Consider the following 25,538-nt stretch of genomic DNA (forward strand, 5'->3'; position numbering starts at 1 on the left):
TAAGTATAAATACACACTGAGGTGGAATATTTAACACCCCCGCCCCCCTCCGCCCCATCATGGCGGCCTCGAGCGGGACGGGGCCAACCAGAGGAGGGAGGAGCGGCATGCCGCCATGACGTCAGCCAGGAATGAGGGAGTGAATGTTCCGGGTCAGAAACTGGACGGGAGAGGAAATTAACTCCGGCAGAGGAGCTCAAACTAACCCCGAAAAGCGTGAGAATGCCCCGCTTGGCCGCGGTGACACAACGCCTTTTGCTTTCACGCGGAGTTTTTTGAAAGCGGCGGATGGTCGCCGTGAAGCGACGGGGGACGAGAGGAAGAAGAGTAAAGAAAAGAAAAAACAGGTGTCTGGTGGGAAAAGCTGCAAAGTGAGACAACGGCGGAGAGTTGAGCTCATGGTTTCCGGAACTTGGCAAACAGTCGCTCGTTATTATCAAAAGTTTGTTTTCATCGTTTTTACGACGGCCGTTTGGAGGTTGTGAGTTTGCTGCCTCGCGCCCGTCCTTTCGGCGGGTAATCGTGCTCCGGGCCGTCCCGCTGTAAGCAATCTGTTGCATCCCCCTCTTCTTCCTCCACCTCCTCCTCCCGGCTGCCTGTTTATCGCAGGGATAGGGGATTTATTCCCACCTCCTCCCCCGTGATGTTTAACTGCATACCCCTTTGGCGGTGTAACCGCCACGTTGAAGTGATCGATTACCGCCACCGCTCCCTCCTCTATGTGCCCGATGAGATTTTTCGCTATGGACGGAGTTTGGAGGAGCTGCAGTTGGATGCCAACCAAATCCGACAGCTACCCAAGGTGAGTGGAAAAACGAAACAAAACAAAACAAAACAAAAAAACCCCAGCACCAGGTTCACACTGAGGCCAGCATGTGTCTCCTGCGTTTCCGACAAAAGCTGCTAACTGGGCTGATTCATGGGGATCCTGTGGGACCCGGGGAGACAAAAATTTACGCAAGATCAGCAGGGAAGACACGCTGCTTCTGGAAAAAAAAAAATCTCTTTAAATGCACCACCCAGCGCAGAGTGACTGAAAGTATTTGCCAGATTGTAATCGTAAACACATTTTCTTTGCAGTCCCCAGTCAGACACGGATCACGCACAGCAGAAAACAAAACATCCCGGACATTGTTTCTGGTATGACAAACCTGTTTTGACAGATGCTGAGGTCAGGTAGCCTTTGTGGGTTTCAAACATGATCTGTAACAGCAGGGGGTTAAACTGTGAGTCTTCCTGTGTGACAAACCACAACAAACCGACAGCGACAAAACCTACTGATCAGAAACTGATAAAAAAATACCCAGCTTGTTTTAATTTGTGACTATGGGTGATACTTTATAATAAGGTTCAATCATTTTAAGGCCCACGCCAATGAACACCTTGTTTTTAACATGTTCTTTTAGCATTTTTCCTCACAATGGAGGACATATTTAAAGACAATTAAGCTTAAAATAGCTGTTTTGAGCTTTTTTTAAAAAAAAATTCGGATTGTTGTGAATCAGGAGCAGACGAAAAAATACCTTTGGGGAAGGTTTGTAGCAGTAGTAGGTGCTACAATCCCACAAGTCTGTCCGCTTCATTCTGATGCTTCCACTTCCAGACAAATAGAACCATGTGCGTCTGTTTCCCCCCTCATCCAGCTGGCATCTGGCTCAAAACTGTACGAAATTGCTCACAAGTGGCGCCGCTAATGCGAGCTTGGGGTTGTAAGCTAGCAGTCTGATGTTATTTGCACATGCTTACATGCGATCAAGCACAAAAACTGATAAAAATTCATGTTGGCCACACATGATGCACATTGCTGCATTACCCCCGCGCGTATTTTAAGTGCACTCAAGGCTAAATGTCGCTGGTTACACATTTTATACTAACCCTAACCTTAACCCTTCCTCTGGGTTCGTGCAGCAAAGAAATCTTCAGCGCTTGCTTCACATATTTTGAAAACTACGTGCCAATAGTCACTTTAAGCCTCTGACAGACTGGCGATTTGTCGCCTGCCTTCGCCCAGGAGTGGTTGGGATGGGCTCCGGCAGCCCCCGTGACCCCGAAAGGGACCAAACGGGTTTAGAAGATGATTGAATAGTCTGTTTAAATTTATATTTAGGCTAAAAATGAAATCATTACCATAATTAAAAAACCACTAGGAACGCTTACAACAGAGGATTGAAGTGGGACTTACATTGGACCTGTAAACTCTGGTTTAGTATTGAAGGAATGCACAGAAATGACCTAATTTGGTGGAACTTTACGTTTTGTGAGTAGAAACAATGGGGTTTCCGGTTTCTTGAAATACTACTTGCCTGACAACCCGATATATCGTATCCTACAGCTTATAAACACCTCTCTGCTTTTTGTCTTTCTTTAATAAAACTCAATTGGCTGATTTTGTGGCTCTATTAACTCACTGACAACTTTTTATAGAATACCTTGAATCCAAAGATGCTTGACTTTTGTTCTGACATTACCTGGAATTGCACTATCCGTTTTTTTCATCGTTAACTTGACATTTTTCTAAGAAAACCTTTTCATTTAGGAATTTTCTGAGCTGTTCTCACTGGATCCTAAAAGACTTTCAGCTGGTGGTTTACAGTTTTACACACACTAGGACACAATGTAACATAACATTCTTAATAAAACTCTCCTGGCCTCAAAACCTGCAGGTTTTGTGTGTGTCTTAAGAAATTATTGTTTGGATTAACTATTATCCACTTTTATGTTCAGATCCTACACAAGCTTTGGTGTTTTTTTTTGTTTTTTTTTTTGTTAAGAAGGCTTCATTAACATTGCTGGATGATTAGTTTGCAAGAGACTGCTTAAAACGAAAATAAAATAAAAATAAGAGTAAATTAGATTTGCTGTTTGGAAATTAGGTCAGACTTTTGGTTTCAGTTGGAAACGATATCTGTGCTTACTTGGCACATAAGGAAATACCCAGAAACAAGGAATTCTGGGTAAAAACAAAGACAGCATTGTGAGTTTTGTTGTAGCCTTGGTCGAACAAATGTTTGTGTTTCTGATTAATTTATTGTGAATCTTGTCACACATTGGTCTCTGTGATTGGCAGGTCTATTTTCAATGTGAGAGGCACTTACACAAGAATAGCAAAACGTTGGTGTTTCTTCTGTGCATCCGACTAAAGGATAGGCGCTTGATTATTTGCATGTTGTTAAGATAAAATGTTATTGCCTTCTTAGTGTCATTTCCTCCTGTTGAGTTTACACAGGAAATGTTTAAAAGGATAAACTGCAGCGACTTCATCCAAAATAGCCTAAAAAGTACTGAATTACCGCTGCCCGCTAGCTTTACTATGGCCCTACCAAAGCCGCTTTCAGATCAATCATAGCTGCCAGCAGGCAGATAAAAGCGCAGAGGCTGTTTTAACGGCAAGCTCAAACAGCAAAGGTGTGCTTCTGTAGAGACAAGACGAGACACGTCAAACACCAGCAGACGTTTCAATCAGTACACCCCAAAAATTGCTGAATAAGGGAAAGATTTTCACAAAATGATCATAGGAGATAGGATTTAGAGCTTTAATGTAAGAACTATCTGCAAACAATAACCTTGTTTCCTTGTTCCCTCCTGACCAATATGCCTCTCTGGTTTCTTTGTTTGGTTTGTAAAGAGCATTTGTTTGCTTAATTAATGGCACTTAAAGTGAGGAACTAAACACAAAAGGAGCCCATGAGGCTGGGTGACTACTGAAATGTTCTAGTCCATTCATCAAGGGAAAGAGAATGTAGTTTCTACTATTCTCAGCTCAGGTGAAACAGACTGAATGAGGAATGGGAAGTATTTGGGGCTCTGAACAGGTTTTTCTGTCTGCAGTTGGCCAAAGCCCTGCAACTACTTGGAAATAGAAGATAGTGTCGCTATAATAGAGACAGCATTCATCTGTGAAGTTTGCTGTTATTTAAAAAAATGTTCAGTAGCTTTTTCTTTAGCGGAAATTATTATACAGAGTTATATATGTACAAAGACTTTTGACTCTTTGGGGAAAAAACCATTTTAATATTGACAGCTTTGTTTTCTTGAACATTCAAGTGACATTCACGTAAACACTTTCTTCTTCTAAAAATTAATTCACTCATCAGAAATATTCATTTTTTTAATTGTACATTTTTTATGTTTTCCTTTAGACATTTCAGAAATTGTGCTCTCAGTCATGGTGGTGATGGAGAGAAAATTATGTCAATTTTGGGCAGGAAGCAACAGAACTTATCTGTCTGAAGTGGTGAAAAGCATATTGTAAATGCAGGAGCAGAAAGTCACTGATGGGAGTGACTCGCTCACTCTCATGTGATCCACAGGAAGCGTTCTAAAGGTGGATCATCTGGTAAAATGTCTGGCAGAAGTTCAGAACTCCAGTGGCCTATTTTGTGATATATAATTAGTGTGGATCCAGCATATTTGTGCAAACTACTTTTAACCCCACCATTAAATGTTGGACCCCACAAAACCTTCAACACCAACTCGCCTTTTGGAAATCTTTGCCCAAAAGGGCTGTGGCTCAGATTCAAGTTTTGATTACATTTTATTTAAAAAAAAAAAAATCCACAACCCTAAAAACCTGCTGTAACTTCACTCGATTTCCTAAAGCAAGTGCTGAGCAGAGAAAATGCGTTACTGTGGAAAAGTTTCTTCTTGACGTGTCTTTGTTTTGAGTTTCAGTCTCTGAGGACTGTTTGGGGTGAGGTGCTAAATGACGCTAACAGGAAGAACAGGTTAGCCTCTGCCGTCCTTGGAGGTCTCTCGATGTCTGATGCTATTTAGCAGCAGAACAGCTGGTGAGACATGGGACCTGCTTGAGCATTGCTCTCTGGTTTTCTTCAGATTGTCTTTGTTGCTGAGATGAGACAGCTATCCCTGTTTTTTTTTCTTTTTTTTTTACAGAGCTGAGCTGTGTTCCTAACATTCACTGATATAATCTGACAAAATCTGTTTTTCTGGAAATGATACTGGGAGGAAACCAATCCCCAACTGCTTTCATTTGTGGTTCACACTGGTTTAGCAGAGTTGCTGCACACAGATGGATTTAACCTTTGTTTTGCAGCATTGAAAGTGAAATTAGGCTGGTCGGATATGGAGGCCCAAACATTACAACAATATTGTTTGCTTGATGCAGCGGCGGATTACAGCCTGAACCATCTTAAGACCTTGGAATGACATGAACATGTTACGACAGGGTGGAGTTTGACTTTTGGACTCTTAGGCTTTATTTATTATGCACACACTTTATCGGTTTCTGAATACAGACCATGGATAATGACAAACACTCTTTACAGATGGTATCCAAAATGCCTTGAAGATAACTGATGTCAGATTTGTGGAAAATGTAGCTGCGTTCAGTCGTTTTGGAAACATGTCTTTTAGGCTTTTTTTTCCCAAACCACAGCAGGTTTAAAGTGGGGCTATGTTAAATATTAAAGAACTGGCACAATCATTTACCTACATCCATAAATGGGAGCTGGTGGTGTTCTTTATACCTTTTCTTTAAACTGCATTTTTGGACCAGTCTTTCTATATGACACACCTGCTAACTCGAAGCGGTTTGAAATATTAAGCCCTGAAGGGAAATTCACAAGTTCTTCTTTTCATGCTAAAGCAAAATTGAATCTTCAGGCCATGTTGTTGCCCTACATCTGTACTGGTTTGCTTATTTCTCCCATGATGCTAGTTTTTTTTCTTTTAAACGAGCATGATGTCGGTCCTGTTGTCGCTGCATCATGAAGACTTTAGTCCAGAAATCGTTTTAATTTGAATCTTTTATGTACAAAAAGTCATTTAGGATGAGTTCTAACAAAAGGTAGACACAATAGGACTCTAATTTCAAAGCTCTGTGCAAAACTGAAGTAGATCTCTTTTAGAGGATCAGGTGGTTTCCATCCAGTGCAGTAGATTAAGTAATCTTCAAGCTGCCTGACTCCAACCCTTATGTGTCAAATTCCATCTTTGTTTGTTAAACTATATCCAGCAAAACTATCTTGTCATGGGCAGAAACATGCAGGTGTTGATAAAAACCTCAGACACGGATGCAGCAGGTTTGGTTGCAGTGACAGGAACTGAACATACGAGTTATGACTGGTCCCATTTCTTCTCTTTTTTTTTTTTTATACCCCGGTGGTTAACAACCAAAACAATCATAGAAAAAAGAAAAAAAATGACTCATCTTTTCAGAACAGCTGTGAGTTTTTCTTCAGAAATGGTCACACAGTAGTAGATTCAAAGGAGTGGCTGGATGTTTTGCTCTGTCTGCAAAACCTTAAACTCTGGTCATGGTTTCATACAACAATTTGACAAATACTAATAAACAGTACCAGTTGTAAATATTAATTATGTGTTACAAATGTAATCATACATGGGTTGATGTATTTTCCATTTTTATGTTTGGTTTTTGTCCTTTTAGGAACTATTCCAGCTGTTAAAACTGCGAAAACTGACTTTAAGTGACAATGAGATCCAAGTCCTTCCACCGGAAATAGCCAACCTCATGCTGCTGGTAGACCTGGATGTATCTCGAAATGGTAAGTTAGCTAAATGTTAGATGATTCAGGATTCAGTGTGTTTTACTATAACACCACATGAAGTACAGTGATTGACCCTTTAACATTGGAGATGTCGCCGGCCACACCTAACTAACACTCTCTCTGACATCCCATAAACCTTTTTAACCGTTTATCTCATTAACGTGGGGAAAAAAGGGCTTGTCATATTCGCTTTGAACAGATAACTAATTGTAAGTGCCATTTTTCTCCGCAACAAAATCAGCCGATTTACATAGATCAGGTCATCGATTTACTACTGTAAAATGTTCCGTATTAGCACAAGGCCGCTTACGTTAATTGCGTAAACGGTTGAAGAGTTACGGTAGTGGAAAAATGAAAACTGATGAATGTTAAAATACAAACTAGTTTTTTTTATGCATAAAAAGCAAATTGGACCTACAAAACTCCCCTGAACAGTGGCGAAAGCTGCAGGTGAAGCTGTTCAGAGCCACGCTGGGCCGTGAACTTCCTGTTCTCCTTAACATATTTATCATTTTGAACAAAATTCCATTAAAGCTGGCAACACGGAACGGTGGACTGTAGCCAGGAAAGGACATAGATCCTCCATCTGTTTGTGCATGTTTATTCAGGAGAATTCATGAGTTATGGAAATAAAAGCAGAAGAGGTAAAGGAAACAGGACGGCCTGCTCTTCTTTTACGCTCTGTCCATGTCAACATTCTTTCAATTTCTTTGCTGAAGCAAAAATACGTCTTTGGTTTGCAAAATACATGTAATTAATTTTTGCCTTTTAATTCATCACCATGGCTTTAGGATCCTTGGAATTTGTTTCAAGAAGTTTTGTGACTTTGTCTTCTTCCCTTTAGATGTGTATGAAATTCCTGAGAGCATTTCGCACTGTAAAGCCCTCCAAGTGGCAGATTTCAGTGGAAATCCATTAACACGGTAATTTTCAAAATATTTTTTTTCTATTATAGGTAAACAGTCAAATAAAAAAAGCATATTTGTGTTTTCTGTGGAGAAATGTTTCTTATGCTGTCTACATTTTCTTTTTTGGCTTTAGGTGCTTTTTTCTGCTTGACTGATTGTGCTTAGCATGCTTTTATTTTGTAGGTGAGATGAGCTCTAATTTGCACCTCAGCATGAACAATGGCTCATGGCCTTGCAGTTTAGTTTAGCAGACAACAAAGCACGATCGATGTTACGCAGTCATGGCTGTTCAATACAATTATGCACACACACAAGCTTTCCCCCCCTCTTGTACATTCAATTTTTCCACTTGTTTTACAGTTAAGTATAGATTTTTTTTAGTATAAGAGTTTAATCCCAGGTATGTGATAGCCCTTTCTTGTCACTTTAAAATATCTGATTATTAGATTATAAAAAATAATCAATTAAAAATAAGGCAAGAGATCTTTCAGGGATAAATATAATATTGAACAGATTCATGTTTCATTCTTTAATTCTGTTATTCCACAGAAAAGACTCTTGGACGTTTTCAAGAGCTGCCTTAAAAAAAAGGTTACCAGAGTTCAATTGAAGCTAAAAGTATCAATGCTTGTTACTATGCCATCCCAACAAGCATGGTAATAGACTCATTAGTTGATGCTGCGGTCATAAACAGCTTATGTGTTTGTTCTTGTTTGAGCAAGCAGATGATGTGTCTGTAATCAGCAGTATGCAGAGTAGAAGCACATCTCTGCAAGCTGCTGTGGGTTTTATTCTGATCACTTCATTCACTGCTGTAGAGTCAAAGTCATTTGCAAAATAAAGTTCTTTCAGCCTAATCTACTACAAAAAGTTTAATATATATATAATATATAAGTTTATTTTAAACTCGTGGAAAAAACAACAAATTACAGAGTAAATGTGCAGCATTTTTTTAGTTTATAGATTATGCGTTTCTATCTTAAACCAGGTTTAATCTGCACCAAACTCCATCTTTTAGAGATCACTATAACATTATTAAACACATCCACTTTTTAAAAGTATTTTTGTTTGCCTGTATATCATTTCTCAATTAGAAATGTCTCCTTTCAATTTAGAGTTTATTGAACTTGATTAACATTAGATTTATTTTTCAAACTTCTACGAAAACCAAATCTGTTGAGCTATGAATAAACACTTTGCAAACCTAGTTCTATAAACGGAACTTCTAAGTATTTCTTCGTTCAAATCCGCTCCATTCTGATGCAACACGTGTAGACGACTAGATCCATGTACGTCTTCCTTTTTCCTCGTCTTGGCTGGCATCTGGATAAAAACTGTATGGCTGGATAGCTGCGAAAGAGTGAACACAAAGGGATGATCTGAAAAGGCTGTCTTCTCATGTCTACTCCTTTTTGATTGTGTTTTTTCTAGGTTACCTGCAACCTTTCCAGATCTACAGAGCCTGGTGTGCCTTTCCATCAACGACATTTCTCTACAGCGTCTTCCGGACGACTTTGGAAAGTGAGTAGTTCTGCTGTGCTTCCGTTCTGCGGTTTCATGAGTTCTGAAAAGTATTTGTCACTTTGTTTAGTGAGTAAACAGCACATATAGGTGTGCAGGGCGTGTTCCCATCGTTTCCGGCCTCTTTAGGATCTAGTTGTATTTCTAGGTGTGGACGCGGAGTTTTAAAAAGGCACCACCACCTCCGTCTGCCCTTTTTCTTTTTTTTTTTTTTTGCCAGTTTCCTGCAATGGTTTCCTATTGATAGATCTCAGTTATTTTCTCATTTCTGATAGTGTTACCTATTTTTTTGGATAAAAATCAGAAATCTGGTACTGGCCTGTCTGGTGCAGCTTTGCTTGTGTACAAGTCTCTCCATGGCCGAGCACCAAAGTACATCTCTGACATGTTAGTGCCATATGAACCATCTCGTACTCTGAGGACCTCAGGGACCGGCCTCCTGTTGAATCCCAGAGTCAGAACTAAACAAGGGGAATCAGCGTTTCAATATTCTGCAGCTAAAATCTGGAACAGCCTCCCTGAAGGCGTAAGACAGGCCTCTTCTGTGTTCATGTTCAAATCTAGACTTAAAACATTTCTGTTCAGCCGTGTATACAACTAAACGGTCCTATCTGCACTTTTCTTTCCTTTCTTTCCTTTATTTTTAAATCAATTTTCACATTTTTTCTTTTCTTTTAAAGTAAATTTTACGTTGATTATTTCTATGATGTATTGTGATTTGAATGCATTTTTCTGTTTTGTGAAGCACCTTGAATTACTTTGTGTACGAATTGTGCTGTACAAATAAACTTGCCTTGCCTTGTAAGCCTACAGCCATGTGCTGATACTTTTCAGACTCTGCATGATTTTTATACATTTTTAAATGCAGCGATTTTAGGACTGATAAATATTCATTCGTGGACATTGCTTTGCTCTAGCATGCTATGGGGTTTTTGAGCGCACAAAACATCAGAACGTCCTGGGGTTAAAAGCAGTTCCATTAAAGCAATTGTAGTGGTAGTATAGAATTTATTCTTTATCAAAGATTAAACAAGCCTATTTTGCAGCTTTTAATTTTGTCATAAAACAGTTAAACTCTGGGAAATTTTACCTTAGAATTTTAAACAGTCTTGTTTGTAAATTTGTTCATTTTAAAAGGTAAAGGTCTTGTTGGTTTGTAATTATAAATAAAAGGCCTGTCTGACTCCAGCCTTTTTCCGTTGAGCCCTTTTCTAAGATGTTATTGAAGTTTCAGGTTAGTGCGTCTTCTGGGTTGTTTTAGCAGATCTCTGGATATTAATACTAAGCTGAATTTAAACCTTGAAGGAGATGGACTTAAGGAGATAGAACTGTAGCAGACATCAGAAGAAATCAAAGCTCTGTGGTGCTTAAATAGGCTTCTAGTGGATTCTAAATAAGTTGAATTAAGACGGCCTCCAAGCTTTTGTTGTGGCTGGTTGATGTAACGATAAAAATAAACATTCCAGTTGTTTGTTCAGAACAAAAATCTCAAATTAATGTATGATGACAGTAGACAATGTGCCTTTATTTGAATGTTTTAAGACCCACTGGGATGAAAATAGTGTTTTTGATGTTTTTAAAATGTTCTTGGGACATTTTTTATTTGAAAATCAAAATTAAGTTTAAAATTGCATTTCTGCGTTTTTTTAATTCAGATTGTTTTTCATCTAAGGAGCAGATATAAAAAATGCAGTTTGAAAAATGAGCTTATTTGCCAAAATCTTTCTGCTTTGAGCTCTCAGCAGCAGGGAGAGGAACGGGGGCGGGATTGCTTTGCGCCAACAGTCCCGTCCACAGTTTAGAAGTGAATGTATAATACAGTTCTGACAATACAACACAGATTTTTGATTTTTTTGCTAAAAATGGCATACCCATGATTAATATAGATCAAAAGGTGATCAAGGGGGGACTTTAAATTTGAAGGGGAACTTTAAAAACCCTACATTTTTGTAAATTGTGTTTATTGTGTGTTTTGTGTTTTGTGTAAATTTTGATTATTGTGTTTTTATTCACATCATTTCTTAAATAACTTGTTTGCCCTCTATATGCGATTTTCATTTCTAAAAAGAGATTTTTCCTCTTTCCCCACAAGACTTTGGGTTTATTTAAATAACTACCGGTAGTTTAGAGACCCAACCAGCTTTAGGTTTACTAGTTTATTTTGGTTGCCAACATGCAGACACCGGAGCGGTTCTCATCCTGTGTTAGCTCTCCTCCCTCCTTCGGCTCTTGGTACAGCCTGTTCTCCACACACGTGTCGTATTTATCTTGACTAGCGCAGCGACTGAGGGCCTGCAACCCTTCAGGGGAAGAAAGGAAATGAACATAACAGTTAGAGCTCTTCGCTGGAAGTGTTTCAGAAAGTGATGAAACAAGCAACCAAAAGGGTAAAAATTACATCAGGGTTTAATCTGCAGAGACTTTTTCAGTCCATTAACACAGTTTGGTAAAAAACACTCTGGTAGCAGCAGTCTGTCATTGTTTATTAAGGATTTTTGGTTTCTGATTTTACATGTATGAGAAGTTTTAATTATAAAAAAAACATGTCTATTATTTATAATTCTATTTCTTTTTTTGTTGACTAAATTCCTGAAAACATCTCATCTGTACTTGGGAACCAAAAGGCCCTAATTCCAGCAGATAATTCCTGATTTTGCTCTCTTTTGGTCATTTTTCATTTTCCTTTTTATGCAACATGTTTATACTGCTGCAATTTTGCTGCCTTGATAAGACTGACACACCTCCAAACTACTTCCTGTTCTGAGACATCTGATAACAAAGTCCTACTGCCTTTTGTGGCCATCCTCGTCTCCAAACTTATAGTTTTCCATGTTTTTCTGTCATTGCAGCCTTTCCAATTTAGTATCCCTAGAACTAAGAGAAAATATCCTGACATTCCTGCCAGAGTAAGTTCACATTTACCTTGTTGAGTGATTTATGGACGGTTTCTGTTTAGATCTCCATCTTGCTGCATTCCCACCTCACTTGCTTCCTTCATTTACAGTTCTCTGTCTGAGCTTCACAAACTGGAAGGGCTCGACTTGGGCAGTAATGAATTGGAAGAATTGGTGAGTCATTTTAACGTTGACTTTTAAGTGCTTTTGTTTCCCTGAAGACATCACACAACAAACAAATCCCCATTTTCCCACTTCCTTACTCATGTTATTTCCAGACGGATTCAATTCCAGATTTATGTTTTTCAGTACAGTTCATCTATATATATATATATATACTCTCTGAGTCATGTCTTAATCACAATTTTTGCATATTTATTGCAATATTGACAAGAAAAAATCTGATTAAATTGAGTAGGACTTTTGAGGAACTACTATATATTTTTATGAAAGAATAGACAATTGTTTACTGTTTTGATGTTATTTTTGTCTAAATTCTTATTGCTTTTCTTATGTTTTTTTCTTCTTTGTAGCCTAAATCTATAGGCAATCTTTCCAATTTGAAGGAACTGTGGCTTGATGGAAACCAGTTGGTTGAACTTCCTGCGGTAAGGCGACCTTGCATTTACATTTTTTAACCTGAAATGTGTTTCTGTTACTGAAATCTTTTTGGTTTAGGTTTCGTCTAACCTCACTTTTCTTAAAGTGAAACTGTAGTGAATCATTTTAGAGTTATTATGCTATGTACAGACAAAGCATGTGATGCCCGTTCAGGAAGGCGCTTAACTGGTATTCTTTAACAGGCTTTTGTTTGGACTGTCACTATCTGACATTAGCACATGTACGAGCATTTGGAAGAGGCTTGGTGCGAAATGTCGAAGCGGTGCAAATCTCTCCAATCCCGCTACAGGCTTTTTATTTCTCAGCTCTATTGGTGTCATATAATTCTGGCCAGGCAAATGATCAATTTTCAACCGGTTGATACTTCTTTTTTTTAAAGGACGCTACCCATACATCATTACCAAATCCAAGTCCCTGATTGGTCGAAGTTCAACTGGTTTAACTTTTGACACGAGTTCAATGGCCGCGAAATCGTGCTTCTGTAGTTTTGCGTAAGCACGAGAGTTTTGAACGTGGAAACCCAAAACGAGCATGTAGGGGCGTTTCCATAGACATCCATGCCTGGTGTGAGCGTAGTAGAGCAGGAGTGTCCAAATCTAGGCCTCGAGGGCCGGCCTCCTGCTGGTTTTCCAGAGATCATGCCTTATCTGCTGTTGAACTGGATTAGGAGTTTTTAGCCAATAAGGAGCTTCAATGGCAGGTTGGTTGGAAAACATGTAGGACACACCGGCCCCCCATGCCTGGAATTGAACACCTTAATGTGACAAATGTAATATCGCCGTCTCTCACATACGCCTTTGTTTTCTTTCTCTGCTCTGAACCACAGACACTTTGCCGCATCAGAAACCTGGTTTGTCTGGATGTGTCGGAAAACAAGCTGGAAGGACTTCCTCAGGAGTTGGGAGGCCTTGAGAATCTCACAGACCTGCTTGTGTCCCAGAACTCCATCGAAGCTCTTCCGGAAAGCATCGGTGTGGTTTCCCTCAGCTCTCCCAAAACTTCATGAAACCAAAAATATATACATTTATTGTGACTTTTTTTTTTTAGATCACAAATATGAGTTCTTTTGACTTTTCTGTGTAACTTTGTGTGCTGCTCCAAAGTTTTAAATGTTTATGGAAAATGGTCTGTGCTGTGTTTAAGTTTGTTCTTATTGCAGGAAAACTACAGAAACTTTCTATACTCAAAGTTGACCAGAACAGGCTAAATTGTCTTCCGGAGAGCATTGGCAGTTGTGAAAGTCTTGCAGAACTCATCCTCACAGAAAACCAAATAAAGGTTTGTTTTCTTAAACTTGTTTTGGATTACAAAGACCTGACAATAACTTTGTGGATTCAGTGCAGCTTCTTGGTAAAATGATTGCCACATATTTATAACAAAGGAAGTGTAAAAACAGATAATGGGCGTCTGAAAAAAACCCTTGTTGATCTTCTGCTTTGGTTTATTTGTTTACTGCTGCAGAGTTTGCCTCGAAGCATCGGGAAGCTGAAAAAACTGTTCAACCTAAACTGTGACAGAAACCAGCTAACGTCGTTACCTAAGGAGGTAAGCTTCTTCAATTTCAATTAAATCAACATTGAAGGGTGGGGGGGGGGCACCAAGCCAGCTGTGAATGTGAAAACAACATTGAGCATTTTATAACCCTCTGTTTAGGATAACGTACTTGTCACCAAGCCCAGAAATGATTGTTATCGTTATCACGCCATAACTTTTTCTATTTTGCACGTAGTTCCTGCTTGAGCCATGCGGTTACTTAAAGGTCTCCTGCACTCGCGTTGACTCTGTCTTGAGGCAGACAAATGTGACATATACAGCGGTTATTATAGGCTAGAAGGGCACAAAGTGACAGCTATGTGTGCAGAAAGTCTAATTCTCTTGTGGCGAGACAGTGGCCGTGCCTGTCGTGCCTTCATTCACGTTGACTGCACGTTATTCTGGTTTGTTCAGCGCCGTCTGAGGGGTCTGCATTGTGTTCTTGTTCGACATTCTTGGGCAGCCTCTTGTCTTCTGAAGTGAACTCACGCTTCATCTGAAAGGCTTCTTTAAATGTTGCACAACGGCTCAGTGTCCTCCTGACGCAAAGCCCTGTAGTGTTTTTGAAAGAAAACCAACAGTTTTGCTCTCTCTGCGCAAACACGACTTTCAACTCGACATTGCATGACGTCCCCACTAATCAGAGTTACCATGACCTGAGTATGGATTTGGGTTTTTCTAAACTAACTGACAATTGACAGAGTTATTGATTTTGCTGATTGCTTGTAACACATTTTTCCCCGGCTGATACTTAAAATTGGAGCATAAATCTGAACAGTTTCCGGGTTTAAGCACTTTGTTTACTCTTGTTTTCTTCCACACTCTTACATTTTAAACTGAACTCAGAGCCTTAAGGGGGGCCAGATCTTAAAATATTCGAGCCTCATGTGCTTCTGTCGGAGCTGATTTATTGGTAGCAGTTCAGCTGGCTCATCTGCTCTCTGTTTTGTCTGGCTACTGGCTCTAATTGTGCCTAATTTTAGGTCTTCCTGCCACATGCATTGACATGAAACCATTCCGTTGTCGTCGTCTTGAATTCTGAATCAAATTTTCCAGTAACTGTCAGCTGATTTACATAACAATGATGTGTGCATTGTTGGTGACATGCCTGTGTATTTTGACTCCAGATCGGAGGCTGCTGCAGCCTGAATGTCTTCTGCATGCGGGACAACAGACTGACCAGGATACCTGCGGAGCTGTCACAGGCCACGGAGCTGCACGTCCTCGACGTCTCTGGAAACCGGTGCGTGTTCCCCTGTGTAGCCCAGGCAGGGTTGCAGGTTGAAACAGGCCAAAACATGATCATCAGGAATGAAACAAATCTTCTCGTTCCTAAAGATTATCTTGATATTTTGGAGCATCTTTGTCAGAAGGGGTTTTGTTGTTTGATTTTTCTAGTTTTGTCTTTAGGAAAATCTGAGGGTATGTCTGCTGTTTGAGTCATACAAATGTATTCATGTCTTTGTCTGGAAACTTTTCAGTCCAATGTTTCCATAGTGTCACATGAACACGGTAAAGTTCGTTCTTCTTGTCCGTGTTCAGACTTGCCTACCTGCCGCTGTCCCTGACCACCCTCCAGCTGAAGGCCTTGTGGTTGTCAGAAAACCAGTCGCAGCCGCTCCTCTCCTTCCAGACAGAGGAGGATCCTGAGTCAAAAGAGAAAGTGCTCACCTGCGTTCTGCTGCCCCAGCAGCCATGTGAATCAGAGTATAAAGGTATGATGAGGAAGAGTCCCAGACTCTCATATTATCCCACGGAAACTTGTTGTTTGTGAACCTTTGAGGTTTTTGTGATACCTAAAGACCCCCTTGATCATCTTTTGAGCTATGCTAAAAGTCTTTTAATTATGACTGTCAGTTTTTTAGCTAAAACTTGTTGTTTTGGGTGTGATTGTTGGCGTGGAGCAACCCCACCACCCCTTCCCTTCTACCTTGCTAAGAGCTCTCTGTTTACGTGGGACAGGGAGCTTGTAGCTCACCAATTCTGCCTTTTCAAACAGCGTTTTTTCGTCTGCTCCTGATTCCTGAAGAGAAATACTCAAAAGTGCCATTTTGAGTTTAATTTACCCAATATATGCCCTCCATCATCACTAAAACAGGTTAAATGCACGATTTTCATCAGAGTAGAACAGTGAACATCTCCATGTCTAGCTTGTCATTAATTCCCGTTTTTATCTCTGAGCGTCTAGTGGCCCTCGACTTTGACGACATCATCCCATGATCAGTGCAGTATGTGTCTGCACCCTCTGATCCTCCTCCGTGTTGGTTATGAAGAGGTCGCATAAGGAATCTCCTTTGACATCTCAGTCTCTCTCCCCCTTGAAGCCATCTTTGGCTGTGTTTTTTTAGAAATGCCGTAGATTAAACAGCTAAAGAGGCTTAGTGGTGGCTGGCCCGCTGCCATCGAAAGCTCTCCCACTGGGAGTTAGGACTGGGAAGTGGTTAATTTATTTTGTGATCATTTTATTTTCCTAAGATTTGTGCACAATGATCTGGGGAAAAAAACTGCAGTTTTTTCTTTTTTTTAAAGTAATCCTCCAGCGAATGTTTTTGTGTGGTAATATTCTGTCTCTCGTGGCAAAAATGCAGATTTTAAAGCAGCGCAGGTCAGATGAGTGAGGCTGTGGTTGGGGGCAGGGAAGATTGTGTTGCTGTAAGCCAGTGACTAAGCTGGGATTCGAAACTATGATCTGGCAGTTTCACTCTCTCCTGTTTGTGCTGGGTCATGCTCCAACTCACAATCCTTGGTTTCAGAACTGCAAAAACAGGAAACTTTCAGTTTTTTTTAGGTGCCTGGATGAATTTCTGTGAGGCTGAATATGTGCTTTTTTTTTTTTTATTCTTTCAGATAATCTTGCTCGCTTTGATGGCCTTGACAGCCTGGTTAACGGGATGGTAGATGACACGTGGGCCAACGCTGTGGACGCCAACAGGAAGAGCACCATCCAGTTCGCGGACGATGAAGAGGATGACGAAGACGATGATAAGGTGAGACCTGCAATCATTAAGGAAGCAAATAAATTGATAAAAACCAGAAGAAATAATTGAATATTTTTACCCATGTTCATCAATACAAAACAAAATAGGAATAAAAATGTGGATTCTCCTGTACTTCTATTGACAGTTTTTGACTCGAGGTGTATAATCCAGGAAGGTTCAGAGCACTTAGCCGATAAAAAGCTGAAGCAATTCTTCAGGCTAAAGCGGCGGCGTGTTAACGTCATAAACGGCCCGAATTTTGTTATCTGGAACTAAATTGTATAACATTTGAAAGCTGTGATCCAGATCTGACCAGACCACAAACATTAGACTCTTTGTAGGATGTGCTGCAGATTTGTCAATATTTGTGTCTGGGTGTTGTTTGTTCGAGAAACATGGAATATTTTCAGCTTTCCTGTTTTATTTTTTTCTTTTCCAATCATCTTTTGATATATTTTGAAAGTGTTCCTAGTGCAAAACACCAGAAGTTCATTAGAAATTCCCCTTTGAGTTGTGGGCGGGACCACCAAGCAGCCCTGCCCCTCCCTGCTACGGAGCAGGGAGCTTTGACATTTTTTTATTAATCTCCTCCTGATTCACAAAAATTTGGATAAAGAAATACTTAGAAACAAAAATTAAGGCTTAAAGTTCTTTATGCTCCTCATCATCAAAAAAATGCAACAAGAACATGGTAAAAACACCAAAAACAGCATTTTCATGAGAGTGTGTGTTTATAGGGCACCGACAGTTTGATTATCTCTAACAATCTGCGTCAGTACGTCTCTCAGCGGCGGCCCACGGCGGCCACTTGTCTTACAGGTTTCCTCCTTCCCTGCCCAAACGCCTGTTCTAAATTACAGCTGTTATCTGGTCTCTGGAACTTTATTTGTTCAATCAGTCCAACTAAAACACCCTGATAAACACCCATCTACATGCTGTCACAGTCATAAATCTATTGTCTTTATCATATATAAAAAACGGATCTGTTTACCCTTTTTCCAAAAGTATTGGTAATCTCTTATTACCATGGCAACTAAAAAGGAAGGCTGAGCATTTTTGGCTTGAATGCAACGCAGCCTTCTACCTAAAATCATTTGGGGAATTCTCAGTTAGTTGGACTTAACTGGCATGTTGAGCTCCAACTTATTGACTCACCGGTGCGTTTACATAGATGTCACATAGATCATTTACAATGATACAGAAATGATGCCAACACACCATAAGTGTAGTTTTCATTGAACTTTGCTTTGAAATTTTTGGTTTAAAACAAACGTAACAAGAGTTATGACTCATAATAATAATTTAGGGGAGTTTTGTCTGGTTTTAAGCCATTTTTAATAATTTTGATATTTTAAATTTGGATTTACACACTTTTTTAAGTCTTTGGTATAAAAACATAAAAACAGTTTGATCTCAATTTTTTTGGGACAAAATCTCCTACTCAGAATTTATTTTTTGAGGTATATTTTGGAAATAATGTGGACTATAATGAAAAAATATCTATTAAAAGAAGCCAGGGTTTTTCTAAGGAGAGATTTTCAAAACAGTTATTAGAGCAAACAGGATATTTCAAAAAAACATTCAAAAACGCCTCAGACTATTAACTGGCTATTTCATTTCTTACTAACATGTACTTAAAAAGTTGCTCCTAAATTGTTTTTTAACCTGAGCCGCCTCTTCCTCTCAGGGAATGCTACTTCGGCGTGCCACGCCCCACCCCGGCGAGCTCAAAACCATGAAGAAAGTAGCTGAGAACGTCCGCAACGACATGAACGCAGCCAAAGGCTTGGACTCCAACAAAAACAAGGTCAATAATGCTGCCGACAGAGCGACGACGTCTGTGTGACCTTTACCTCAGAGATGTTTTTGGCCTCCTGTGTCTTCAGCGTGTTGTCCTGCACAACCCTGCAGTCCTTTTTTTTTTTTTTTTTACCCAGAAATCCTGGCATGGCCTACCCCTCCTCAGATTAAACCCTGGGATGCCTGTAACTTTACTCTGTCTTCAGTCCTGTGGAAAATGTGCAAACGGCCGCTGTGCCTTCCTCTTTTTGAATAGACGCCCATGGCAGTAATCTGACCAGCTTTTTAATATCTGAAAGATATCTTACTTTTTAAATTTCTTGTTTAAAAACAATTCTTCTTAGGTAGTTGCACTACAAACCTTTTTAAATGTATTATAAGATATTCTATATCTTTTTTAAAACACTGGGTGAGTTTTTTAAACTTTTGGGCAAACTATAGGAAGCGTTTATGGACCTACTGATTATTGTAAATCTTTTGTGAATATTGATACTTTTATACATTGTGGCAGCTCATGTGTAAATACATATGTATAGCAGGTTTATTAATCTGTTAAAGATTTTTAACCCTCTTTTGCCAAGCTTAGTACATCTTCTGTTTTATTCGTCAAATCGAAGACCGAAGCGGTCGAATGTCTTATTCAGTTTCCGTCTGACTTTCGAGCTCTGGAAGTTCAAGACCTCGGTTTGGGTAAAAGTTCGATTTGATTAGAGTGATCAAATCTTGATTTAAGAGGTGCACAAATTAAAGTCAATGCAAAAGTAACCATGTTACTCAATGTGTTGTCCTTCACTGCTTTGTATTGTTTTCCAAATAGATGCCAAAAACGACTGTGTGTGCGTTTTTGTGTCGATTCAGCATCAGGACTTTTAACCACTAAGATAACTCTCTTCATCACAGTCGCTCCTCTTAAATGCACTTCTTAATGTTGCAGAAATTTACTTCTTTTTATATGGTACATGGTATTGTTGTGTGTTTGAATCCACTGCAAAAGAAACTTGACTGGGGAATTTGGTTCAACTGTTGGTTTTATGTTTTTAAACTATTTTCTGATCAAACTGCACAAAGCGGATCTCAAACGGGCTCTGGGCCTTTGGGATTTGGTGACTTTTTATCCACTGATCAATAAACTGAGTGCAACACTAAACAACTCATTTGTTGTTCCTTTGTAGCCGTACAATTCTCTCTGTTTAGTTTTCTATTAACCTGCTGGTTTGAGCTTCAGGCCAGATGTTGTTTTTCAATATTTCAGAGTAAGAAAAAAAGTTAATTTCCAAACTAAGCTTGGGTTTGAACGGGCTTGTTTTGAGGGGATACAGTAGTTTGTGTTTCCATATCCTCTTTCTGCTTTTCCTTTCTGCAAGTGATCCATCCATCCTGCACGCACTGCATGTTTTTATGACCACGGCATGCTTCCACTAAACATAAAACGTGTCGGACAAATTTAAAACAGAAAAGAGACATAAAGAAATGTGAATAAAGTCACTTTTATTATTAAGAATGCTCAAGTATGAATGAGTTTTTAATGTGAAGAGAACATCCCATGACAATGTCCAGAAAGTCCCACTCTGAACTATTTTAAAAGCATTCCCAGAGGTTTTTTTTAGTATCATTTTTGCTTTTTTTTTGTCAAAATTGAAAAAATAACTGTCGTTTTTTTTAGGTCATAGTTTCTGCAGAGCGGCTGCGGGTCATAAGAAAGTAACCTCTGTTTTGCGACAAAAACTTTGGAGCTATCCAGCCGTACGGTTTTGAGGCGGATGCCAGCTCAGAAAAGGAAAACGAAGACGTACACAGATCTATTTGTCTGCAGGTGGATGTGTCGGAATGGGGTGGAGCAGGGAGTTTTTTGCGTCTGCTCCTGATTTGTAATTTGAATTAAGAAATACTCAGAAATGCACATATAAGCTTAGTTTCCTTGATATTTTCAGAGAAACGCCATGTTAAAAACAAAAACACAATATTCATCGGAGTGGGTCTTTAAGGACATAGTAGTGTAATTTGTGCATGTTATACAGTCTTCTGATTTTACTGTTTATACGTGGAAACATTTATTTGATCTTGAAAAGAAGAAAAAAGCATCACTTCAGGTTTAGGTTTATTTTCAAACTGAATGCATGTGTGTGTAAAATCTACAGGTACCTTAAAGATTAGGGATTTTAGTACCAATCTATCTCAGCAACTGGCTATTTTCTTCACTGAAATGACATTTTCAGCAGCAGGTGGTGTCTTCTGACTCTCTGCGAGACTGTAGGAAACCTCATGAATCCGTCAAGACCAGCGGCCAAAGTTGGACCACTCCAGGCTGTAGCCGGGTGGCAACAAAAAGCTGTCCTCAAGGGAAGCCTCCAGTGTTTCCTCCCAGCAAGGTAGCATGTGGCCGTTTCTCCGCCGAGGAATTTGCACCACTCAAGGAGGTCTGTTTCATCCCCCCCGAGAGCTGCTCACATTTTCCCCTGATTCAGGAACTTCTGCATGCCGACAACGTTCTGTCTTCCCTTTTGACAGAATCTGATGGCTAATATCTAATAGCGAGTACAAATGTTTTGGTGGGAAGAAGCAGTGAATGCTTCTTTTTTTGTTGTTATCAGAGGAAAGCAGGCCTGCAGTCTGAGAGCAAAGCTCCACCGTGTCGATTTCACCATCAAAGACATGAAACTCAGGAGAGCAGGACATTTTCACATCCCAGGGCTCTTACTGCAGGGTCTGGTCTCCATGGAGACCCTATCTACCACACTACCAGGCCATCAGACGCAGGTTATGTGAAATCTGCAGTGACCAAGACGACCCCTCCACAGGAATCGTTCATCTCCCAAGTGCCACTGAAAGTAAACAGCCTGTTTTTCTAAAAATGTCAAGACATTTCTAGTAGTTTTTATAAAAGATATTCCTCTGATATTCTTTATGTATGTTTTCTGTGTGATGTGACGAATGGATTCTCCGCTAGTTACAGATCGAAGTGTCCGGCCAGAGGGGCAGTTTGGGCATCAGTATCGCTGGTGGAAATGGCTCTCCGCCTTACAAAGACCAGGATGAGGTGAGTTCTGGAGCAGAGGAGTTTATTTTCTTGCTCGCTGCTCATTCACAGAGCAGCCATGGCTCTCTGAATGAAGATAATTGGAAGCTGCAGCCCTAAGCAGCTCACAGTTGTTGGACTTTATTCATGAATTAAAACGGATGCCTTTTGGCCAATCTACTCCCATCATTTCAGGACATTTTCATTTCCCGGGTAGCTGAAGGGGGTCCGTCGGAGAGGGCAGGAATCCATGTTGGAGATAGATTGCTTGAGGTAGGAAGGGAATTACTACTGATTTACCAGCTCACCAATATACATTCCAGTATGCAATCTTATGCATGAAATAAAATTACACCCATTTGCTGCTTGTAATTCATTTTAAGCTGGTGTTTCTTGGGTGACCAGTGGGGGGCAACCTAAGATCAACTCACATTCAGGCTCTCCCCGCCATGTAGGAGTAAAAAATAGTCAAAACGGAAAACGAAGCAGACAGTTTTTCTTTAGGGGCTACCCAACAGAGATGGGCTGCTCCAATTCCTACATACGTTTCTGCTTTCACCCCTGCTCAAATGCACAACCTGACCTCGGTTCTTACAGGTCAACGGCCTAAGCATGCAGGGGGCCACTCACCAAGAGGCTGTCAGCGCCCTCAGGAATGCTGGGAGCTGCATTAAAATGATGGTTCTCAGAGAGAGGCTGCCTCCCCTGGAGATGACTGACCTGGACGTGCTTCAGGATCCTTCAGACCAGCAGCTGGACGGCGTGGGCTGTCTGTTCAGGAAGACTCAGGCAGTCATCTGTAACGGCGGTGTTACTGTAGGTGACTTACTGACATCATTAGTTAATAAATCCAAACTATTTTTTCCTAAAACTTAAAAGTTAGATTAAAAAAAACCATTAAAGAATAAAAGAACGAAAAAAGGTTCTTGGCTTCAAACTTAAATAGTCTATAAAAATGTAAAATAGGTGCAAAACTGTTACTAAGGAGATCACGAAATGAAGAATTGTTCAGCCAGTTTATGCAATGATTCGATCTAATGCATAGAAAATAACAGTATAAATGTTTTAAAAGAAAGGAGATTTGCATCCCCTCTTTATCTTACTGAATGATTTATAAAATATCGTAATATTTAATAGAAGTTTCCTTTTTGAAGTGTTTACTAGTAGTGTTCATAGTATGTAAGGATGTTATTACATTTTCTCGACTTTATTCTTTATTTTTCTTAAAAGTTACAACATTTCCTTTATTGAAGATGTCTGTGTTGTTCCATTTTTTCTCATTTGGTACTGTTTTTGCTCTCAAAGAAATTGTTTTTATTTTATTTCAGTCTGACTCTCAGCAGGACCGTCACAGAATCAGCAGGTCTGATACAGAGGTATCAAATGAAGACTCATTCCCACGTGGCCAACACACAATGACTGTACGTGGATGTCATTACCTACTAGAGGACCCCTTCATTTGGAATCAAACTTGACATTAAACTGTGATGTCACAGGACAGCTTACTTATTTGGTTCTCAATCATGCTCCTCACAGATCCCCTGGATCATCCTCACTCATCCTTCCACCTCGGATGAAGATGTGGAGCTGCTGACACAGATCCCCAGCCGAGAAACGCGTGGGGACATTCCCAGTCCTGACAGGAGTGTGTTCTCTGACTGTTTTGACAAGGCTTGATGGAGAACTGGGCAGTCCTCCTTTTTGTCAGAAGTGAAGCATCTTTTAAAAGGTTATTGAAGACTTTTCTCAAGAAATATTGCACTGTGAAAAGCTCTTTTTTTACTGCTAAAAGAAAATTATTTATATATATATATATATATATATATATATATATATATATATATATATATATATATATATATATATATATTTATATATATTACATTGTGAGTTGCAATACTTTTGCCAAAAGACTCAAATGTCTCTTTTTTTGAAATGGAGTCAATACGCCGCCTCTTTCTCACAGATGACTGTCGTCACCTGTGACTTTGCTAAACTAAAAAGTTGACTAAAACCATCAACAAAAGGGAATCTAACCTGATGTAGGCGAAGATTTTTCTATGTTCCTTCAAGTGTTTTTTTTTTGTATCGCTGTGGCCCAAACAATGAAAAGAAAAAAAAAAACGCTCTGGATGTCTCAATGAGACTTCTTCACCTGTCAGTAGGTATTTTGATCCATTCTGCAGGTTGAAGTATGTCTTTACTTTTGGACAGCACCTCCTTTCCCACATGCTCAACAGGACTTAAGATGAGAACTCACTGAAGGCCAATCAATAACATGGCAACATTTTGCCTTTTACCTTTGCTGGGTGCTTTTTACTGTTTGTGTTTTGGTCCATTCCCTTTTTGGTGCTGTGTTCTAACAAGGATCACCTTGTCAGATCACATTCAGTATTTGTGCCACTTTAGCTATAATTCCGATTGTCCTTATCCTCAGTTTCCCCTCAATTTTCCTCTTGCAGCTCAGTTTAGAGAGATCTGCTGCAGTCCTTAAGCTTCCTAAAAATATGTGCAGCTGTAGTCAGTGGAACACCAAGCAGATGATGGTGTTTAAGTCTGAACCTTTAACACATTTATCAATGTTTCTGTGTGGGATGTAACGCCAACAACAGAATAATAACTGTGGTGGCCTTTCAAAAGGCAAATGGACAAATTTGAAGACATCTGAGACACAAATTAGAGGACACATCTGATCTTAATGTATCTTCATGTTCAAACCACCATTTTTATTAATTTTTAATTTGAAACAATTCTGTTGAGCAGCAATTTAACCTAGATTTCCAAAAATATACATTTATAACTTATTAAAGCATTTTGCTTTTGAATGTTTACCATTATTTCTGTGACCATTGTTAGTTTGTTATAGTGGGATCCCAATGATTTTGTCCATGTGTGTAAAATATGAGAAAATGTTTATATGAACAGAACTTGTAAAACAAAGAAACTAGACTAAACCTCAGGAATAAAAAAAAAAGAATTTATACTGCCTTTCAAACCCTAGAATGTGCACATTTTTTATTTTAATATACAAAGCATTGACTGTAGAAACTGTCTAAGTAACAGCTATTTTCACAGTGACCGAATATTTTCTCAATAAAAAAATAAACGATAATATTTCAAGAGTTTTTTCTTTTTTGTGAGCCAGATGATGACAAGTGAACATTTATCCCCACACTTCAATTCAGAAAAAGATTCAAATTCTACTTTTATCAGGGATTATATTATACCTACAAATTGTACTTTCTCGTGGTTAAAAGTAATTTTAAAATCTTTTTTTTCATCATTAATTGTTTACTGTGTCTTTTTTTATGTGTATTCCAAAGGTCAGCCAGTTTCTAGTTTGACATTTCTGCTCTTAACTCTCCTAATTAAATGGAGATTGCTGAGCAAAATCGCCCTATAAGTTAGTCAAATAAAAAAAGATCTATCATGGTAAAAAGGTCAAATTAAGTAGAAAATCAAAAAGACTCAGCAATCAGACATTTTTACTGAAGAGAATCTTGTTTTTAGGTGTGTATATCTATTTTCTATGCTATGAAGTGACATGAAGTAGGCATATCAAAGATTATATTTAATTTAATCACTAACGGAATTCTTTGAAATGTAATATGTGAGTAAAAATCGGCATGACTGATCCCACCATTTTTCAACGTTCCTGGGTGGGATTGCGATCTGCTGACCATGGAGACCAGAGGACTATGGTCTCACTTTCATGTTCAGGTGAGCCGTTTGAGATGATC

General features: G+C 39.3%; 2 protein-coding genes across 3 annotated transcripts; both read left to right on the forward strand.

Annotated features, from left to right (window-relative positions):
* The first annotated feature begins 35 nt into the window (after positions 1-35).
* On the forward strand, positions 36-19,932 carry lrrc1 (leucine rich repeat containing 1). Of its 2 annotated transcripts, none has more exons than XM_023963785.2 (14): positions 36-802; positions 6,407-6,524; positions 7,372-7,450; positions 8,867-8,956; positions 11,806-11,862; positions 11,961-12,024; positions 12,384-12,458; positions 13,298-13,442; positions 13,631-13,749; positions 13,933-14,016; positions 15,132-15,247; positions 15,547-15,719; positions 16,852-16,991; positions 18,670-19,932. In XM_023963785.2, the coding sequence occupies exons 1-14, from the start codon at positions 644-646 to the stop codon at positions 18,826-18,828; spliced, it is 1,578 nt and encodes a 525-aa protein (XP_023819553.1). In that variant the 5' UTR covers positions 36-643; the 3' UTR covers positions 18,829-19,932. The 2 variants fall into 2 exon arrangements, with proteins under 2 accessions (XP_023819553.1, XP_078788131.1); XM_078932005.1 differs by lacking the exon at positions 36-802 and adding an exon at positions 4,697-4,787.
* A 1,060-nt stretch (positions 19,933-20,992) lies between these two features.
* Positions 20,993-23,592, forward strand: LOC110016572 (uncharacterized; the record flags this gene model as incomplete). Its single annotated transcript, XM_020709847.3, has 7 exons — positions 20,993-21,199; positions 21,374-21,610; positions 21,730-21,819; positions 21,994-22,071; positions 22,396-22,614; positions 23,127-23,219; positions 23,335-23,592. Coding segments are annotated over 7 exons (1,065 nt in total), but the record flags the coding sequence as incomplete, so codon positions are not given.
* Positions 23,593-25,538: the final 1,946 nt, after the last annotated feature.

The sequence above is a fragment of the Oryzias latipes genome, chromosome 15 (genome assembly GCF_053564925.1).
Source record: "Oryzias latipes strain Hd-rR chromosome 15, Olatipes_Hd-rR_3.1".
NCBI lineage: Eukaryota > Metazoa > Chordata > Actinopteri > Beloniformes > Adrianichthyidae > Oryzias > Oryzias latipes.

Bases quoted from the DNA above. Each gene is read 5' to 3' on its own strand.
- lrrc1 (XM_023963785.2), top strand. From the start codon at position 644: ATGTTTAACTGCATACCCCTTTGGCGGTGTAACCGCCACGTTGAAGTG. The intron at 11,863-11,960 runs GTAAGTTCACAT...CTTCATTTACAG, and splicing joins ATCCTGACATTCCTGCCAGA to TTCTCTGTCTGAGCTTCACA. The intron at 15,720-16,851 runs GTATGATGAGGA...TTATTCTTTCAG, and splicing joins ATGTGAATCAGAGTATAAAG to ATAATCTTGCTCGCTTTGAT.